General features: G+C 45.7%; 1 protein-coding gene and 1 long non-coding RNA gene across 5 annotated transcripts; both read left to right on the top strand.

Annotated features, from left to right (window-relative positions):
* The first annotated feature begins 390 nt into the window (after window positions 1-390).
* Window positions 391-14,392, top strand: ppp2r5cb (protein phosphatase 2, regulatory subunit B', gamma b). Of its 4 annotated transcripts, none has more exons than XM_052052439.1 (16): window positions 391-556; window positions 968-1,030; window positions 2,849-3,011; window positions 8,966-9,165; window positions 9,775-9,885; window positions 9,964-10,056; window positions 10,147-10,277; window positions 10,360-10,419; window positions 10,517-10,625; window positions 10,707-10,760; window positions 11,105-11,275; window positions 11,355-11,482; window positions 11,566-11,667; window positions 12,198-12,270; window positions 12,385-12,501; window positions 12,800-14,392. In XM_052052439.1, exons 1-16 carry the CDS (start codon window positions 530-532, stop codon window positions 12,932-12,934), a joined length of 1,737 nt encoding a protein of 578 aa, XP_051908399.1. In that variant the 5' UTR covers window positions 391-529; the 3' UTR covers window positions 12,935-14,392. The 4 variants fall into 4 exon arrangements, with proteins under 4 accessions (XP_051908399.1, XP_051908398.1, XP_051908400.1 ...); XM_052052438.1 differs by having other exon boundaries at window positions 2,846-3,011; XM_052052440.1 differs by lacking the exon at window positions 11,566-11,667 and having other exon boundaries at window positions 2,846-3,011.
* A 2,209-nt stretch (window positions 14,393-16,601) lies between these two features.
* LOC127592070 (uncharacterized) lies at window positions 16,602-18,492 on the top strand. The gene is made up of 3 exons (XR_007960054.1): window positions 16,602-16,749; window positions 17,390-17,575; window positions 17,672-18,492. It is a non-coding gene; the product is annotated as an uncharacterized LOC127592070 (long non-coding RNA).
* The last annotated feature ends 2,517 nt before the right edge of the window (window positions 18,493-21,009 follow it).

Raw genomic sequence — 21,009 nt, 5'->3', positions numbered from 1 at the left:
TATATTTTTTTTTCCTCGGCTGCTCTGCTTCAAGTAAGCACATATGGTTCTATGGAAACTTGTCAGAGATGTTTTGGGGCTAAAACGAGAAGTTAAATTGGAACAATTTATAAAAGTTAACATGCCAGCGCAAGAAACCAAGTTATATTTGTCGGGGGACAATACAGTGGGACACTTGGTTCTACTTGAAACACACAGACTATACTGAATTGTGGTGATGTTATGTTTGTTTTTAGTACAACACTGCATTTTGTTCTCCATTACATAAAAACGACGTCACCGCGAGATTCCCCTCGCCGGTCGCGACCACACCTCTCGCGATAGTGGCCAGCTGGGGGCGCCTTTTCTCCTTCCGCAGTTGGAATACGTCATTAGTCGCGTAAGTGGGTCAGCTGACTACCAGAAACCAATCGGATGTTGAGGACAGGATGAACCGTCTCACAGTGTGCGAAGGGCCGCAAGGAGAGAGTTGCTGTGGTTTCGCCAGTGGAGGATCCAAGAGGGGAGCAAGGGCGGCGACGTTTGGACAATGCCGAACAAAACGAAAAAAGAAAAGGTGAGTTGCAGGGAAACTCACGCTGGCGTTGCTTTTTGGACCATTTTTCCACTACTCGAGTTCGTGGACGCGCCCCTATTGAGGGGGTAAAATCGTCTTAGCAGAGAATATGAAGCGATGAGTGCACCACCCCCTACCACTCCTCATTAATTGCTAAACCAGCTAGCTCTCAGCTACCCGCAGTTTTACGCTGCACTATTTCACCCAAACTCCCGCATCCACACGTCAAATAGCATCGTTTCAACCCACTGGCTTGCTTCTGAATGGCGCGACACTGATTTCCGTCATGGTTTCTCTCTCATTTCTGCTGAAGTACCGTTAGCGTAATGTCACACATGCGATTTGGGATTTTGAGTGGTTTGCTTATTTAATTTTGTGTTCTAAATTGAGAAATATTTTTCTTTCTTTCAGGATTCGTCTAAATCTGGCAAAGTCGGCAAGAGTGGAGGAGGGCAGGAGAATTCACAACATGAGGTAGGCTAGTTGTCGAGGCTAACTGTGGGACAGATAAGTTTTATTATACTAATCATATTTTGGCAGAATTAAATTTTGTGTTGGTGGGGGGGGGGCGTCAAAACGTCTTCTAAAACCCCTCCCAACCTTTAGGGGCAGCCGAAGTTAGAAAAATAATAATAATAATTGCATTGAATCTTCAGTTTAATAATATTGTGATGGAGTGTTACCTTCAGATACGGCCCCAAAAATGGGTTTATATATTTTCTTCAGGAATCATGCAGGGGTCAACATTAACGATTGCACAGGGCCGCTCGTTGTCTGTGTCAGGCCACCCGAACTTCACTGACAATAATCCATTCGGGCCAGTACAGATTTAATAAATAAATGCAATTAAATATATATGTTATTGCTTTTTAAAATATTCAATATATAATTTTTTTCCAGTTCAATGAAATCATCATTGATGTTTTTACCATGCTGCTGCACACATTTTACGTGTCAGGTTGCATCCTTCCCTGTGGAATGACTTGAATAAGATAAAAAAAAAACCCAGAGAATGTCGAATATGTAATATTCAGTTAGATTTTCCAATGAAAAAAAATCGAAACAGATGTAAGGGCCTAACTAATACGGCAAAAAATGTGTTTTCACATTGTGAAATAATGCTATTTATCATATTATATTTGCATATACAGGAGCAGTGCTGATTCCGGAAGCGACCGCATAATGGCTGAAAAAGTCTTAATGTAGCAAACCTTAGCCGCAAACCTTAGCCAGTCACTAGCGTTTTACATTGTTAGCATAAAAGTCAACGGCCACTACTACGTTGGTAGCACGACTCATTCGAAATGAAGGGTTACTGTAGGGATGAGCATTTTCTTAATTTTTACAGAGGTGTGTATTCCATATAGTGTTACATATTTTCAGCAAAGCTTAAGTAGTAGAGTCCGAAGTTACAGGTCAGCACAAGGCTGGAGGGGTATGCCTGGTAGTTCCCGGCAAATTCTGACTGCCACCTTATGAGTCATGCCTTTGTTTCTGATTGGTTGTTTTTCCTTGAGCATGGTGGTTTTCTTCACACATTTCTGCAGATCATTTTATCATTTGGGGTTTTACATATGGAATCAAAATGGAATAAATTGGCTAACAGCAAAGTAGTAATTGGCCGTTTTCACCTTTTATGAACCAGCTACATACCTGCCAGTATCTTAGGTTTTAACAATTAAAACTACACGGTATATTTCTGCTTGTCATGATATGAAAAGAAAGGTGGGCGGGGTAAAACACCTAAACTCACTGAGCTGAAATCTCATGAGTATGCTCCATTGCTTGGTAATCATGCAACTTAGCTTGTCGACCTCAGAGAAAAGAGGAAAAAAAAAGCACAATTTACAAGGCTTCCATTTTCCTTCGTCTCATGACGCCCCAACTTAACAGGACATACTGTGCTTGCGGCTTCGCTGCTGTCTTGTGAACGTTGGTAGCACAGTGTGGCCAACGATGTGATGGAATCCCCACCCCCCCCACAACCATTTGCCCCGTGACTGTGTGAATGACACACTTTCACAGCTGCATTTCGCTGAAGTCAGCGCCATGTGCAACTGAGTCGAGTCGAGTGCACCTTGGCGAAGAAACGTGCCGTATTTTTAAATCTCCTGTGATGTCAGAACACAATATTTTTTTTCCTTCTCCTGAATCAGAACTCTGACCCGCTTTTGTTTATATTTGTCACATCTCTGGCACAGTCCAGTGAAAGGTTAAATCCATGAATTTATATTTTCAGTGTGTTCTCTATATCAGTGAAGTCATATTTTTCTTCTCTTCTCCTCTCAGCAGGGCTCCAACAGGAAGACCGGCAACAGCGTGCCGCCGACCACCCAGTTGCTCAAGGGCAAGCAGCCGGGCTCGCAGACTCCCATCAAGAAGGATAAGCGGCAGAGTTCTTCTCGCTTTAGCTTGAGCAACAACCGGGAGCTGCAGAAGTTGTCCGCATTCAAAGGTATTTTCATATTTGGACCCAACTGCGAAGCCCAAAATCGAAACCCCGCGGTTCACCCGGAAGCTTTTACATAACGTGTGATTTTTCCCTTAATGATGCCATCAAGCAGCTCAACCTTAAAATTGTGCATTTAATCTTCACTACTGTCTGTTTTCGCCCCCACCGCCCCACCCCTGCCGCGTTAAAATCACAGAGCGTAAAAAAAGATGTTCCAAACCCTGGAATCTCGTCGCAGAGATGGAGAGCGGGACTTTGGCTCAAACACCGCCGCCAGCCTCATTTTCATATTGAGCCGATGACACGCGGAAACAAACACGGGGTGGGGAGCCTGGGGGAGGGCACGGAACATACACAGCATTGACTTTGCGCTGGATTTATTCCAAGCCTCTATATTTAGTGGTAATCCAGATAAAGCTTTAATTCCGCAGGCCCTCGTGTTGCGCAATGTTAGCCGGCGAGCCGATGCGCGGCGCTTTCAGACGTGCCGCCATCCGTCCCTTCGTTCCTCATACCGGATGATTGGCCCCCGGCAGGTTCTTGGTGGCGTATGAACCTCCATGTTGCTAAACGATACCTGAAAATTAGTTTTGCATTCAGGCATGGTTGGCAATCGCATCTATTTGAGGTGCGGTGTTTATTTATTACTTGTGAATGACACACCCGGCGCTTAATTGGGGCGCACCTCGACCCCCACTTTCAAACGAAAACATGTTTCCTTGTAGGCTTTTTGTTGCCAGAAGAATACCGAGGCTTTTGTAAGTACAAAGGTGTTTTTAGATTACGGAACACCTGCTTGTCCCTTATGAAAAAAAAAAAGTGCGTATAAACCTATTAAAAGGACGGCGCCGATAGCGGCAACGGCGCGCCGACTTTATGGAATGTAAAGCAATAAACGATCCCTTTCAGCGGTGGGAGCAAGAGCAGTCGTTCTCACGGCCTTTTAATCCGACATCATGCTAAAGTCGAGATGTAAAACTACTCGAGGCAGTTTTCTCTCTGACCTTCCCCATCGGGACCGTATATTCGAATGAGTTTGGAACTGCAGCTGTTACCTGGCAACGTGCCGGGAAGCAGCACCGCTTGCCTGACTTGCCGTCGGCTTTTGTGATGCTTTGGGCACAATCTAGGTACCCACTTTTTTATTTATTTGTTTTTGTTTTGATTTTTTTTTCTGTGTGAATTTGAGGTCTGTTGAATTGACCAGCAAGCTAGTTCGGTCGTATGGCCTCAGGTGGCAACACGGCATAATTGTCCCTTCCGCCATCTCGTGGAAGAGCGTTCAATTGTTCCGCTTGTCACTCGACGTCGCAGGGGACATGAACCGCACCCAGACCTCCCACGAAAACCCAATTCTCACCCACATTATTTGCGCAACTAGTGCTGCCATGTTTTTGATTTTAAAAAGCGGGAGTATTTTATATCGTAAGTGGATCGTGTGGGGGGCGGATCGGTAGAAGAGGCCAGCCTGATCCTCAACAGGTGTCGCGTGCTTGTGTGTGTTCCCTTTTGAATGCAGGCGCTCTCCTGGCAGGTGCCATCTGACGGCCAGTTGTTGTTGTTCCGAAACAGAAACAACAACAGTTTGATACTCACACCAAGAGAGACCGTGGGAGAAAAAACAAACAAACCGTGCAGTGTAGCTGACCTTTCAAAGTTGTTGCCGGAATGAATTAGTGTTGTGAAGTGCGGAATATAATCGTGTATGCTCGTCTTGTACTGAGCAGCTTGATAACGAGTGCTTATTCTGTGGTCATCATGTTTGGTCTTGGCGACCGCGAGCACAATCGATCCTGTGGTGGCCTCAGGAAAAGGTTTGAGGTTTAATGTTACTTCAGGCTTTTTTTGTTTTTTTTTTTTCAGAAAAGGGGCTTTTTTTACGTATTGGGTCTCGACTCTGGAAAATAAATGTTACAAAACACAAGTCACATTTTTGGAAATGATTGCCCAGTTTTGGATATTTGAACTAAGTGGGATTTGCCACAAAGATGCATGGCAAGTCCCCCCCCCCCCCCCCCCCCCCCTCCCCTCCTCACTTCTCCTCAGAGGAAAACACCGAAGGGGGTCAAAATGATACTGGGCTTCTGTTTTGGGAGCTCTTGCTCTCTGCGTCTCAGTAGGTGATCTCTGCAAATAGTCTCTGTCGCCTTGAGCGCTCGTCAGAAAAGGCTGCGACACTGATATAGAGGGAGGTGGGTAAGATTATTTATATATAAAATATACACACACGCACTCAGCGGAGTTGTCTCGCCGACAGTGAATTTTGAGAAGCCGTGCAGCAGCCTAACGTTATCGCGGGGGGGCAAAGTGGTCCCATGAGCACACAACATAAGAGAGTCCTTTATGTGTGTCGGCTTCGGCCTTCCAGCCTAATGAAACAATTTTCTGTGGCGCAGTTTTTTTTTTTTTTCATGCAGCTTGTTGCTGATTTGAAAGGGCACTAATTATGGAAATGGTGATTGGCATGTTTATCTCAGTCAAGAGGTTGTGGATCCGAATCTCACCTCAGGCGCTTCTGACTGGTGGTTCTCTCAAAACAAAAACATGCTTGTTAGTCGCATTTCGGACTCTAAATATTGAAAGAATGAGGATGCATGAAAATGTTTTTTTTTTCTCTATTCCCTGCTTATTCTGGCCCACCCATCAAGTGTAAAATTAAACAACCAATTAGAGATGTCGCGCCCCATTTTTCTCAAGTCCGACTCAGTCACTTAATTTTGAGTCACCGCCGATACTGAAATTCTGATCCGATGCTTCTGCAATGGATCAAACAAAAAAAAAAAGAAAGGGAAAGCGAGAGAGCACAGACACCTTTGAATTGTTTGGGAAAAAATCCTCCCATTTCTCCAATTTACAAATCGCTCAAGACAATTCCTGTTCTACTTTGCGTCGAGTTGGCATCGGCGCTTCTGTGTTTAGTCGCCGTCCCCGCTGCCTGGCTTGCATACGCTTACATCCTGTGTGGCCGATGTCGATGCTTCCTGCCTTCCTGTTTCTGTCACATCCACCTGGGCTCCTGCTGGGGGCTTCGAGACAGCCATCTGTCATGTGCATGCACGGCAGAAGACCAGAAATAGCGTTTGTATGACAGGCGGTGTCACCCGAAAAGCAGGCAACAGACCGGGCGCTTCTTGTCGCCTTTTGAATTTGAGCGCGAGGAAATAAAGGACATTCGATTTCGAGGTTAGAGAAGACCTGCGAGTACATTGTAGGTTTCGTCCCCAGTATACCGATTATTGCATCATGGCTGTATCGTGACGTTGTCATCTTTGGTAAAAAGATCATACGGTACCTTGATTCCCTCTCCTACGGTATATTATGTAATTTATGACTTTTTGTTGATCCAAAGTGGGATGATACAACCTCAGTTGGACATCTGCACTCTGCTGAGTGTCATTCTGGTTTCAAAATATGTGATTTTTGGCCTTCAACTTGACTACTCGGGTCTATGTTTACATTCCAGCAATTGATGGCGGTTTTCTGGTTGGCATTAAAGTGGAAAAAAAATTGTGAAAAAAAAAACACTTCCCTCCTCACTCCCCAAGCCGAGCCCTCGCCTCATGTTTATGCATCGCAGCAGCCGGCCCACGTGGGACGCTGTCGCCCAATCGGGTCGTCCGCATGCAGGGGTGGAGGGTCTTGATGACATCACGGCTTCCATCCAGCTGCAGGGGAGCTTCATTTTCTGCTCACAGCGTTTGTACTAAAATGGAGGCCGGCTCCTCACCTCGGTAGCGCCGGGCCTCCCTCCCACCCTCTCTCTGCTCTCCCGGTCGGTGCACCTCACTCATGTCGGCATGCGCTAGAGCGCCCAGCGGGATGGTTCTGGATGTGCCGGGCTCCAATAGGCCTCACCAGCTTGTGCCCCTAATGCATTTTAGAGGTGAGAGCAGGAAATCTAGCAAAGTAGCGTTTGTTTGCCTGCTGTGTCTGTGTTGCAAAGTTGTGTACTTGTCGGGTGACTTTTCGAGAAGTTGTTGCAACTGGGTTGCTGTTGCTGCTCGCATAGCCCGACCCAAGTCAGGAAGCAAAGTGTCCAGAGTGTTGTGTGGAGTCTCCCACCAGGACTGAGGATGTCAAAGGAAGTGAGGTCAAAACGTCATCTCTGGCTTTTTTGGGGGGGTTTTCGCCTCCTCTTGTCAACTTGTCTACCAAAATTCTGTACTGGTTGTAATTTTCTTCTTTTTTTTTCTTTCGTTTGTTTTACGGGGTTATTTTCTCCGCAAAATCTTCACACTTATGACCTAGTTAGAGGATTTCCTGCACGCGCTCAGATCCGAAAAAGGTTAGTCGTTTCATCCGTCCGTGTTCAAGGCCTGCAAGTGCAGCAGGCGCGTCTCCTAATATTTCATGCTCGCAGAAACCCAAGTGCCGTCGTGCAACAGGAGCTGGCCGACCTCTCTAAACCGGCCTTAATGAGACGTGGAGCTCTATTTAGAAAAAAATGGCCTTTTGAGATTTCTTTATGCTATGCCACTCAATTTCAAATCGATCAGTGAAAAATGATTTTGGAGCCAACATAGTTGGGAACTTTCCAGGTAGTTGTACTGAGTGACATCGCCATGATACAGCCCCTAGCCAAAATCGGCAACTAGCAATGTGGTACCTTTTGCTTTTAAAACTTAATGAACAAAACAGAACTACCAGGCACAGAATAAACAGCCACATCACGCAACGCTACAAACAGGAATAACAACGTGCGTCGCATTGAACATCGGCCTGCCTGCTCTGCTCGCTCATTTCGCTCGATGATGATATCCTGAAAGATTTACATGACAGGAAGTGGCTTGTGCATAAACCCTCGAACCAGAATTGTTTTTATCTGACATGCAGACACATATCGGCAATTTGATAGTGACGCACAATGGAGCAGGGGGGGCTACTTAAATGCCTGCCGAGCAGTTTGGTGTATCTGTGTCTTGCTCAAGATACCACAGCCGTGCGTCCCGGAGGGATGTTGGCAGTGGAGGGTCTTGAACTGCGGTTACCATGGTGCCAGACAGCGGCTGGCCCACAGCTGACCATCCAATACATTTTTGTACAATCTGTAGTCTATTTAGATGCGACAGATACGGGAAGCACATCATTAAAAAAATAAAATAAACTGATCAAAACGCGCGACGACAGACGACCACTTGAGCAGCTTCGGAATAGCAGGGGTGTCAAACTCATTTTTGTTGCGGGCCACATTATAATTACTGTTTCCCTTGGAGGGCTGTTACGACTGAAACTAAATAAAGAAGTCAAGAAATCCGTTTTATTCAACTATTGTGATGATTGATTTGGTCACAAGAAAATGCCAACAATATGTCCCAGATGTGTGACATCTGAAAATTTGAAATTTTGGTACAGATTTCACCAAGCATCGCGGAAGTTGTCACCCTTGACTTGCTTTTGCGGGCCACTTAAAATGATGTGGTGGGCCATATCTGGCCCCCGGGCCTTTAGTTTGACACCTGTGCTGTAATGTATCATTCAGTGTAAGCAGCACCTGTACGCATCTCTGATTAACCAAATTGACCCCCTCCCAAGTCCAAAGTCCTGCTGCTTTGTTCCACAGTTGCCATGGTGACCGCCTCATGCCAGTTGTTTATGTGGACCCCCTAAGTCGGTGCTGCCCCCATGGGGAGCAAGTTGCAGGGCAAAGATCCGGTCATCAATATATTTGAACCGGCTGTGCTTTTTGTTCGCCACACCATCTCCAGCACGCAAGGCTCTGGACCGCGGGAAAAAAGGGGGGTGGCACACAGGTGTGACTCAGCCACTGCATGATTAATGTACGCTAAATTATTGATTTGCGTTTTGATGAGCGTCGCCAGAGCCTTTTGGCGGCGACAGCGAGGTTTACTGATTCATGATGATATGAACAAACATGACTTCTACTGTATACTCCATTCACCGAAACATGACGCACACCTGAATTTAAAATTGGCTTCCTCCCCTCCACGAATGTGCAGACGTTCCACCGACTGAGCAGGAGAAGCTTTTCATTCAGAAGCTGCGGCAGTGCTGCGTCCTCTTCGACTTCATCTCCGACCCGCTGAGTGACCTCAAATGGAAGGAGGTGAAGCGGGCGGCGCTGAGCGAAATGGTGGAGTACATCACGCACAACCGCAACGTCATCACCGAGCCCATCTACCCCGAAGTGGTCCATGTGGTCAGTAATCTCAATGGCTTGGTACATGTTAACTGATGCAGGGGGGGGGGGGGGTCGGTGTTACTTCATTTGAAATGGGCCAAGCTGCGTGCTAACTACCTTTGAAGTAAATCAAAGCGTGCCGCGTGACGCGCAGCTGCCGATCGAGGTGCAAATTTGCTCTCCCCGTTCCTTTTTTTTTTTTTAATTGATCTGTGCATCATCATGAAAATGGAGCCACGCCGCCACCCTCCCACCTTTCTAATCGAGCTTTGAAACTCTGCCGGTGGCTTTCGTCATCAAAGAGCGGAAGGACAAACGTTTTTTTTAGCACCAAGACTTTGTACTCGCATGTTGCGTCTGGACAAATATTCCGATTCACATTTTGCTATATGGAACATTTGGAACAGAACAGAGGCCTCCCGACATATTCGGTAACTGCCCAATCGGCACATTATGTTCCGTAACCACATATGATGCAGCTCTTGCAAACAAAAGCCACAAAAATGAAGTAAAACTCTTGGTGTTGCAGTTTAAAAAAAAAAAAGCTTTATTTCGTCAGCTTTTCTAACATCGTGTGATGTGAAGAGTTGCAATTTCTTTGAACGTTGCTCTCCCTTTTGTCCCCAGTTTGCCGTGAATATGTTCCGAACGTTACCGCCGTCCTCCAACCCGACGGGTGCCGAGTTCGACCCCGAGGAAGACGAGCCCACGCTCGAGGCCGCGTGGCCCCATCTTCAGGTGCATTTTTAGCAACGGGAATGAATTTGTTTCGCCGTCGGACCGCAATGTTTCAATCTCTTGTTTTTTCTTCAACAGCTTGTCTACGAATTCTTTCTACGCTTCTTAGAGTCGACCGACTTTCAACCGAACATAGCCAAAAAGTATATTGACCAGAAGTTTGTAATGCAGGTAAGGTGTGCTCTCCTGGCTTTTTGGTGGGCCGTTTTTTTTTTTGATGTTTTCTCCAGTTTTCATTAAATCATGTCACTCTGCACTCAGCTCCTCGAATTGTTTGACAGCGAAGACCCTCGGGAAAGAGATTTTTTAAAGACCACCCTGCATCGAATCTACGGCAAGTTTCTGGGCCTGCGAGCGTATATTAGGAAACACATCAATAACATATTTTATAGGTGAGTGTGCAGTTATGTGAGGTGCGGGTGTTTATTGCCAGTCACTTAAAACACTGTTTTGTCCCCCCCCCCCATCTACCAGATTTATTTATGAGACTGAACATCACAATGGAATTGCTGAGCTACTGGAAATATTAGGCAGGTAAGAAAGAGGAATATTTGTTTTTTCATCAAAATGCAAGTCCCATTTGATGGCGCGTCCTTAACGGAATCAAATTCTTCTCCCCACAACCTTCCAGTATAATCAATGGATTCGCGTTACCCCTGAAAGAAGAACACAAGATCTTCCTCCTGAAAGTTCTGCTGCCGTTGCACAAAGTGAAATCGTTGAGCGTTTACCACCCGCAGGTACCGTCACAAAATGTTCAATCTCATCATCTGAATTGGCGGACTAACGTCGTGTTCCTTGTGTGCCTGTTTTTTTTTTAGCTGGCCTACTGTGTGGTCCAGTTCCTGGAGAAAGATAGCACGCTTACAGAGCCGGTGAGTTGCGAGTCTTACTTGTTTAGGTTGACTGGATTTCCTTCAATTGAGTCTGCCCGTGCGTTTTCGCTAGCAGAACATTCAGAATGTGGGGTTTCTTTCGGGTGAATTCGGAAGAAAATATGACTCGACAATCGTTTTTGCAAAAACACCTTCCCTGCTCAGGTGTCTGTAACCCACTTTAACCCAAATACTCCATTGCACTTTTTACACCGCCCTGTTTTGACCTCCGCTGAAACGAGCTAGTTTTTGGGAGCGGGTGAATAGCAGCTCACAAACGGATACATCGCGTTGCCAAACCTTGTGTTCAAATGCTAACATGAACACTTAACTGGGCCGCGCAGACTGTAATGGCTCTACTGAAGTACTGGCCAAAGACCCACAGCCCCAAAGAGGTGATGTTCCTCAACGAGCTGGAGGAGATCCTCGATGTCATCGAGCCGTCGGAGTTTGTCAAAGTCATGGAGCCGCTCTTCAGGCAGCTGGCCAAATGCGTGTCCAGCCCGCACTTCCAGGTTCGGCGATCGCTCATGCGCCGCGCGCGTCCATCGAGCATCGTGGCGTTTTTTTTTTTTTGACTGTCTTTTGCATCAGGTGGCCGAACGAGCGCTGTACTACTGGAACAACGAGTACATCATGAGCCTGATAAGCGACAACGCCGCCAAGATCCTGCCCATTATGTTTCCCGCGCTCTATCGCAACTCCAAGACTCACTGGAACAAGTTCGTTTCACAGTGCTCGCTCGGTTTTAAAAGAATCGTCCGTTGAATTTGACAACGTGCACTAATGGGTGCCCTGCTTTCAGGACCATCCACGGGTTGATTTACAATGCGCTCAAGCTTTTCATGGAGATGAACCAAAAGCTGTTTGACGACTGTACGCAGCAGTTCAGGGCAGAGAAAAGCAAGTAAGGCATCAGCTTTTTTTTGTCTTGCCTTGGATAGAAAAACTGTTTTTCACATGAAAATTTACTAAATGGCTGCAACTGTTGGCCCAAAACGTGAGGGTCAGTTTGACCCATTCTGTATTTAATGATCCATTAGTGTTCAAAACAAAACCAAAAATAATGAAGGTGTTGTCTATGGGTCATTCCATTCCCTTCCTTGTTTCTCGTCAATGGGTCAATATGACCTTTGGCCTTTTCATTTAAAAAAAAAAGTAAATTTTAAGTGTATTGCTTTTGAACATGCTATCACGAAAATAATAGATACCATATGTCCGAATCGCCCTCATAAAATCCCGTTTTAGGTGCTCTTGAGCAAGTCACCCATCAACATGACCAATTTCGTTTTGTCTAACTTCAATCTTGCTTGAAGAGACACGCTCAGAACTGGCAGAACGATGCCAGCTATTGCGCCTCCGTTCTCACAATTGGTCGCGTATCGAAAACGTGCATTTTTATAGCATCAACGTTTGTCTTTTGCCGTCGATCCACAGAGAGAAAGCCAAATGGAAGGAGCGAGAAGAAGCCTGGCTCAAGATTGAAAATCTCGCCAAGTCCAACCCGCAGGTAGTCAACATTATTACACCGGTCCAGTAATTACAGTGTATTTGGACCCTTTAACAGCACAAAAAATATGAATATCATTTTAAAAAAAATGCTTTCTTGCTGTATCTCCCGCAGTTTTTGACGTACACGGACCCGGTGAGCTCCGGCGGACCAACGGACATGGAGACAGACGCGCCGCCGCTCGATGACGTCGGCCTGCTTAAGAAAACAGTAGCTGAGGAGGCCACACAGGTACATTTGTAAATGGCAACAGTCTTTGAGTGCAACGGTGTCAGCTTCAGGCCGCTTGCAAATCAGCTATTCTTCTTTTTCAAGTTGCACATCACATAGTCCAGCGCTCTATGTTGGCCACGGGCATCAAGAGTCATTCTTTCATACGGCATTGATTGTCTGCTCCAGTTTGACAATTTCGGATCGAATAATGCTCAGCTTCAAAGAAAACATTCAAAGCGCTGACTTACATTTGCGTTCTCCTTCAAATTCAGTGTTTTTAAATCGAAAAGTCCAACTCTCTCTTTGCACGGTCCAGTTGCAGAAAGACCACAGACGAGAGCGGCCGCTGATGCGGAGGAAATCAGAGCTACCCAAGGACATCTCCACCGTCACAGCCCTGGAGCTGCACCGGAGAGCCGAAGAGATGTTGATCACACACGACGGCCACTAACAGGCCACAAATCGCCGCCTTCTCTTGGCCCGGTCCATTACAATGCATCTGTTCAGCCCCGACACCCCCCCACTACTCCTTTCACGTTTCAACCCGAAGCTGCAGTGGACAAAGCGGCGCTGGGTAGTCAGTCACCCATCACCACCTTCCTTTCGTATTTTCCCTTCCTCTTGGCTATTATTTCTGGAGTGCTGCACTGCCCCCTTGTGGTCATCCCTCTCAGGTGTTCTATTCTATCCTCTCTAGATGTCAGGTGCTTTTTCATCAAAGACAAAAAAAAAAATAACAGGATGTGTCCATTGTAATGTAAGAAAATGTTCAAGTGGAGGGAAGTCAACTTTTCAAAGTATTGAGATGGTCCCGCTGACTTATCTCCCGAGTTCTGCTCTTGAAAACCGAAAACTCTTATTTTTGTAGGAGAGACAGGTTGTTAAGCTTCAAATTCCTGAGAGACGCCACTGCAATGGAACGGCAGAATCCACCTGATAGTCTTCATCGCTTCATCCCACCCGTGACAACCCCCCGCCCCCTTTGCTCATAGACCCCTCACCCCCACGCCCCGGGTAGGGACGACACTGCTTCACACAGGAGGTATGTTTGTCTTCATTTTTTTTTTTTTTTTTTTTTTTTAGAAGAGCTCAAACGCGCCTTTCTTTTTTCGCAGTGCCTTTTTAAGAAGGGGGATGTTTGATCAAGTAGAAATTTTCAATGGAAAGTCCTCCAAAAGCACATGCCTCACTTAAAAGGCCCCTGTCCCAAAAAGTGAGGGGTGGGGGGGTCGAAGGCAGGGGAGCCACTTGAACGAACGAAGCACTTCCTGATTACACTTGAACGTTGAAAACAAAAATCTCATCGGGAGATTTTCTCATGCCTCACCCATCGTCCATTTGAATAAACACCTTGGTTTTGTTCCCACCCACCCTGCCCTGGTCTCCCCCCCCCTCCTCCCACCACCAACACCCTTAACCATTAAGATGAATGTGCGAAATGTAAATATGTCGCTCGTCATCAGTATTGTCTGGTTGCTGGATGCTGTCCCCTCTGGAAAAAAAAATTGCTTTAATAACGTCTCCTTTTTGGAGTCTCTCCATGTTCTACATAAGCTTTTTTTTTTCCCCTCACAGAATGACGATTACAAGTGTCTTTTAGGTATACGTCTCATACTAAATGGCTTGTACATATGATGAACTATTATTTTAGGTTACAAATAAATGTTTAGAGTTCATATTTTGTACAAAATACCCCCTACCCCCACCCATGTGTACAGAATACAGAGGAAATAGTCGGATTGTGACAAAACATTTAGAAGCTGTATAGATTTTTTTTAACTGTCTATTTCTCCAACACGTGTTGAAATGCTCCGTACATAAGCTTTTTTGTTTGTGTGTGCTTGAATCCACATCTCCAGTGATATACATCTGTCTATATACAGCAAATAAAAAGAACATGTGAGTTTTATATTTTCATCTTAAGAAAAACGACAATCAGTAAGTATTGTTTTTTATTGTTGTTTTGCCTCCACATAGAAATACTGCCTATCGGTTTGTCATTTAAAAAAAAAAGTAAGTACACCATTGCTCTTTGCTGCCCCCTGCTGCCCAGTATGCTCGTACATCCATAAAAAGTCAACCCGATCTTGCTTCAGGGTCACTCAATTAATTGACAGGTATTTAAAGTTAAATCACGGTTAGTACTTGAGAGACAGCAAAATAGATATGTGAACCACATTGCCCAGTTTTATAATTGTAAGCTACCTATGCTCACAAATTGCTACCTATGCAGCTCTTGTCATTTTTTTTTTTTTAACTTGTCTTCTTTTGATAGCGGCGCGGACACCCGCAGCGGCTCCTCTTGTTTTATGTGAGAGGGAAGAAATTTTATCTGTGTTGTATGTTAGACATACAGTACATTTGACCATAAAGTTTATCCTATCCAATCCAATCTACTTGCGCTACCTCGATGCCCTTATTTGGATCTGAGGTTTTGCATCTCTTGCATCACCAAGGTGCAAATGAACGTCGTTTGGGACCTACGCGTTGCTTTCACGGACAACGGGGACTATTGACACTCGCCTGTTGCCTCTGCTGGCACCCCTGCTTGGATCAGGAGGCGAACGTGTAAATTCCCATTTTGGAGTCACTGCAAAGAGGAAAAGCAAATTAATTTGTGTTGTCACCTTCAGTTAGTACGTAGCCTGCTCTGAGTTCAACATGTTGTGTTTGTTAAATGAGGAAAACGTTTTTTTTTTTTTCGTCATGGAATTTAGTCTGGAGGCAATGAGATCTTTTGACGCACTTAAATATCTCCCATCTCCCCCTTACCCCCCCCCCCCTCCCCCGCAAAAAAAAAGCAATTTGCTTGATTTGTTGCAATATTCTTCTGGGCATGGCGTGTCAGTGCAAATCAAATATACCAATCTCTCACGCACTCGTCTTCCAACATCCCACTCGCGTTCACGCAGTCAAAGCGCTCAACTTTAAATGTGGCATCTTTTTGTTCTTAATCGATCTTAATCTTGCAGCCCCCTCTGTTGACATGTGGTACACTGTGCCTGTCGTAACCCCCCACCCACCTTATCTCTCATCCTAGCAACCCAAAAAAAAAAATAGCTCGTCACGACCGGAGATGTCAGAACCTATTGCTATGGAAACAAGGCTCCAAAGAAAGAAACTTTTGAATGTCCATTTCGCATGCATTCAGTTTTTTAGGAGGAAAAAAAACAAAGCTTTCATAAGTGTGTTACTTGATCACTTCACCTTGAGTCATAACAGGTGTGCGTGGTTCGTGATTGCTAGCCCGGAAATCTCCGACGATCGTTGTACCAGAAGAATTTGAGTTTGGTTTGCCAGGTAAGGAAATGGGTGTGTTGTCGGGAGCAGCGTTGAAAACTAGACTGTGACTCATCAGTCAGTCTTACTTAAGACCCCTCCAATGAAGATTAACGTATCTCTTTATTTTGCAATTGTGCTTTCAGACCCCCCAAAAAATAGATTGCCTCTTTTTGCAACAGATCGCATGGACTTAGGACTTCACTTGAATTTGCTTCTTGCAAAGAATCGTTTGCGTGGGAGCCAGACTAATTTTTTTTTTCTTTCATGTCTGACATGGGGCTGCATAGGAACGCCTGGCTTGGGAAGCAGGCCCTGTCTGTCTGTCTGTCTGGACAGGATGCTTCGATGGGGCCGTCTTCCTTTCCAAAGGATCACGAAAATGACCTCATAATGGCTAAGAAAAGTTTCTGTCGAAATATGTCCACCAAAAAAAAAAAAAAAAATGTTTGACATAGTGCTGGGCGATACCTTGATATTGACGACAACCAGATAAGTCAAGTTATGTTCCATTTAACTCCTTTAGCTAGCAACCAATACTTTTAACAAAAGGCTCTGCCGGGTTTGACAATTTTTTTTTCCCCTGCGCTTTTGTCAATAGTCCTCAACCATGTCAGATGACGGGCAGCTCTGTCTGTGCAAGTCAAACGCCGAAACGCAGGTTGACTTCATTGTTTGCATAATTTGCGCTATTTCAGACATGTGTTGCATGAAACCCCTGTGGCGCTTGCTATTTTCCTCTGCTCCAAAAATGATTTTTTTAAAAAAACTGCAAAATTCCTGAATTGCGCCGCTCATGAAATCTTCTGCTGTTCATTGCATCAAAGCAGGACTGATGAAGAGAAGCCCGGATGACTAGATGAAGACGAGATATAAAAAGCCATCATCTCCATTTGTGCCGATGGGCTTCCGTTTACCAGTCATCGGGATGTGTTTGTGTGTGTGTGTTGCTGAGAAGCACGCACAATACAACCGCTGTGGCGTCAGGTAACCTCGCTGCCAGCTTGTTGCTCCTGGAAATTTCTCAAACATGCTCTGTCATGTCGCCAAAGCCAAAACATTTTCTTTGAAATTCCTCCCCCCCACCCATGTGGGGAATCCGCATAGGAAATGAGGGAACGAATTCCCTCGAAAGTGGTCTGCGAGTGCAGAGAGAAGAAATCGAGGGTGCGCAATTCAAGAATGCAGTACTGTATGCCTATACGATACCGGTTGTTGATCTTTCTGTGTAATGTTTAAAAAGAAAAAAAAAACCTTACAGAAGTCAACTGGGTTAATTGACAGCTTTCCAAGGCAGTCTTGAATAAAATTCAAGGCCAACTAAAAGATGACGGCATATACTCGGTGCACTTTGTTACCTAGTATGACATCAGCACATCAAATCAGACATTTTGATGGCGTTCATTGAAAATATATTGTTTAAGGTTTGCTTTTGTAACATGTAAAACACGTTTGAGTTCACATTGACCTTTGAACTTATCTCTCGTTTCATCGAGTGGTATACAAACGTGTCGGCGAGGATCTTCCAGTCGTGCATTTTCCTTCTTTTGTCAAGAAGGAAAACGTATCTCTTGGTTTGAATGTTTTTTTTGCACCACCTCACCCAACTCCTTTGGCTCCTTCCCAGCTGGATTCTGTTGTTACGCTCACGCAGCCAGACTCTCCGCCGGCGACAACGTCGCGACTTCGAAACGAGCTTAAACGGCGAACCTACACCCTCCAGGGTGTTGAATCCGGAATGGCGGCCGCGTGAACAAATATCCTCCTTGCCGCCACACAATGAACGGCTTAAGACAACGATGTGTACCTCAGGGTAAGACGTCATGTTCCTCTGCAAAATAACAAGCTATTATTATTGGAAGTTGAGACGCAGGCTGTTCTTTCTTTTTTGGTTTGTTTTTATTCCCAGTAGAGCGAAGACAAAAGCGGACTTTTCAAGTGTTCACCCCCCCCCCCCTCCCCTGAGAATTCTGCGTGACCAGATGGGACATCCGGTGACTCGCCGATCATGCAAATCTGATAAGGCAAGGTCATGTAAAGTTCACACATCGGACACGTTCCTAAGTCCGCCTCTCCAAAACAAGAACTGTAGCGAGATCTCCTTTTATAAAAGCAGATAAAACAGAACGGGCATCTTCAGTCGCGCCTCTAAAGCGCAACATCCTAAAAAGTCTCCCACTTTGGGAAAATATGACGGCTTTGAGAGTAATTCTCATTGTGCAGCCGCATTTAATATTGCGGGCCCATTTCTGGGCGCATGTGTATAAATACGTTGAGGACATAAAGCAGCGGGGGGGGCTCCTCTTCAGCAATAATGAGTAGATCGAAAGCCGGCTCCGAGCACAATGTTCCTCTGACTTGACTGTCTGGAATACAAGCATATCTGGAGCACCCGAGGACACACACACACAGACACACACACACACATGCGCAATAGCTCTCTATAGCGGCGTCAAATCACAACATCACTGTTGAGGAATGGGAGCTGTCAATTTGCTCTTGGTCCTTCCTTGGTTACAGATTCTTTTATCTCTCTATAAGGTGGAAGAAGACCCAACACCACGTAGTCTTTTCTTAAGTTTATCACAACGCAACACGAATCGATTCGGGCTCCTGTGAGTCTCAGATTTCATCAGGAAGCCCCGAGCAACTACAGTCACACGTACATATAGGCATAGTATGTTAATTATGTTAATTAGGGGCGGGCAGTCCTTCCCCTTATGTAAAAACCTGAAACAAAGAAAGTCAAGCAAAGTTCAATGTTGCCATTTTGACAAAGTGTAGACCAGGGGTCTCCAACGTGGTGCCCGCGAGCACCAGGTAGCCCGTGAGGACCACACCAGTAGCCCGCCAGTGCTAGGATTGTGATTTGCTCGTAGAAATTTTGATTTAAAAATGCAAACATGGGCAGCATTATAGATTCTATAGCCACCTATTTAGCTATCTAACTAGCTAGCTACAGTATACATCTAGCTAGCTAACGTTCTAATATTATTAAATGTAATTTGTACAAATGTTATTTTAGACGTGTATCAATTTAGTAGCCCTTCACACAATCAGGACACATGAAGTAGCTCTCACTCTCAAAAAGTTTGGTGACCCCTGGTGTAGACCATATCTGCTGGTCCACAGACCTTGAGACTAGGTTTACTCCTCGAAGGCACTTGGCAGCCTTCAGGGACTTTTGCGAAGTGGGAGGCGGAAAGGAGATAGCCAGGGGGCTGTTAATCAACCAAGGGGAATTAGGGCCCCAACTTCACCCTACACTCCTTGTTTTGAGTACAAGCAGCAGTTCAGGACAGAGACTAGTGTCAATAGTTCTAATAGCAAGATGAAACTCATCAACAAAGTTCTACTACTACTTCTAGCGGAATAATTCCTTAACAATCACACATACGGAAGCGCTCAAAGTGACACAGGTAGAGGCGACGCGGCGTAGACGCCTCAACCTCAGCTGACCGTCTGGAGTCGCGAGGCCACGATGCACTTGAGGGATATGAAGTGCAGGAGGAAGCAGCAGATTGACAGGCAGTGAAAGGGGAAGGGGGGTGGGGGGGTGTGGTATTTGACTCGCCTCAGATGAGCAAAAAAAGCAATATGCACAATTTTCCCCGAGGTGACCTTTCGTGAGAACGATGTTCAGACGAGAGGGTTTTGTCATATTCCACAAGGGTGAACGAATTTAATGCGGGGCTGCTCGCTTTATGACATTTATGAATTTGTATGCAGGTCTGAGCACGCTGTATATGGCAGACTTTCATAACGCATTGATGAAGTTATGGTAATTGGAGGAAAAACCTTAAAAACAAGTGGGGAAAAAAAATAGTTTTGTCTAAAGATTAGCTCCCTCCCCCACAAAAAAAAAAAAAGTCGTTGTAAATGAATGCACGCCATGCACAGTATTTGCGATTGTTCGTCAAAAACTGCTCCCTTCAATTTTTGGACCACAAAAACAAACCAAAACGGAGTAGGAATGTGAGTGAAATATCCATAAAACATCACCCCCCCCCCCCCCCCGCCCTCGCACCCCAACAGGCGCGCCTTTCTCTAATTGGAGCGCGGCGGCCAAATTTGAAGTCAAGCCACATTAACGCAACCCCCTCGATGCCGTCTTAATCGTTTCTTGCAGCGCAGTGAGAGCGAGCTCGTATTTGCATCACTATAAAAATGAAAAACAATCCATCACTTATAATCGGATCATAGTGTCTTGCCGTAATCAAATTGTCCCATTAGGTGGGATTGATAGTCACGCAGTCCAGTTTTGTTGACCCTAGGCGGTGGGGGACAAACTCAAAGGGAATCATCACTTTTTAGCCGATACATATTTGAGGCCACTAGAAGTTTTGTATGGTTGACAACGTGGCTTAAACCACCTCCGGCATTTGGAGAGAGAACGATGTTTCGAAGAAAAAAAAGAAAAAAAAAGCCGACACGCTAGCCAAAGACAAAACCTCTTACCAAGATCTCTCCCTCATTCGACATTGTTTCTTTGTACAGGCGTTTTGTTTCTCGAGAACTCGTTGGATGACCCGGACGGCCTCTACGGTGTTATAAATCAACTATGCGCTCTACAACTTGCCCCTGGCTTGGACGCTCCGAAAACAATCCAAAGTTATCTAGAGCAAAAGTTTTTTGTGGGGCCTGGAACGGGCGGCTTTTCCACGTCGTGCTAGCCCGGCGTCCAAGCTCCATCAATGGGAGGGTTGTTTCAGGCGAAAATCTTCCCGCAACGTTGGCGACATTTCGTTGTCCATTAAACCTGATTGTCCCTTGTGGAGGTGTTGATGCCCCCCCCCCCCCCCCACTACATTTTAACCGGTTGTCCACTTATATAAATGCCTCCCTTCAAAATGTATGCCCCCTTTTTCCCCACCTCGTAAAAAATGGCTGGTGGTCAACTAAACAGTGGCCGTGCCTGCGTGGGTTTTTTCCGGGTACTCCGGTTTCCTCCCACGTTCCAAAAACATGCGCGGCAGGTTAATGGAACACTCTAAATTGTCCCTAAGTGTGAGCGTGAGCGCGGATCCGGAGCCGACAAGGAGAGCAGCGAGGAAGCGTAAACACTTCTCCGTATCCCAGCGAAGGGTTATTCACAACTGGAAAGAGAGCGGGTGCTCAGCGGAGCCACGCGTCAGACGCGTCCAAACTTGCGTCATGTGGAGGTGGAGACGGAGGAGGAGGAGGCCAACCTGAATCATCTGGTTCCATTCATGAGGGACACGGCGCATCTGGCTCTCCAATTCCGGT

The sequence above is a fragment of the Hippocampus zosterae genome, chromosome 19 (assembly GCF_025434085.1).
Source record: "Hippocampus zosterae strain Florida chromosome 19, ASM2543408v3, whole genome shotgun sequence".
Taxonomy (NCBI): Eukaryota; Metazoa; Chordata; class Actinopteri; order Syngnathiformes; family Syngnathidae; genus Hippocampus; species Hippocampus zosterae.
This window is presented reverse-complemented; position numbering and strand designations above follow the sequence as displayed.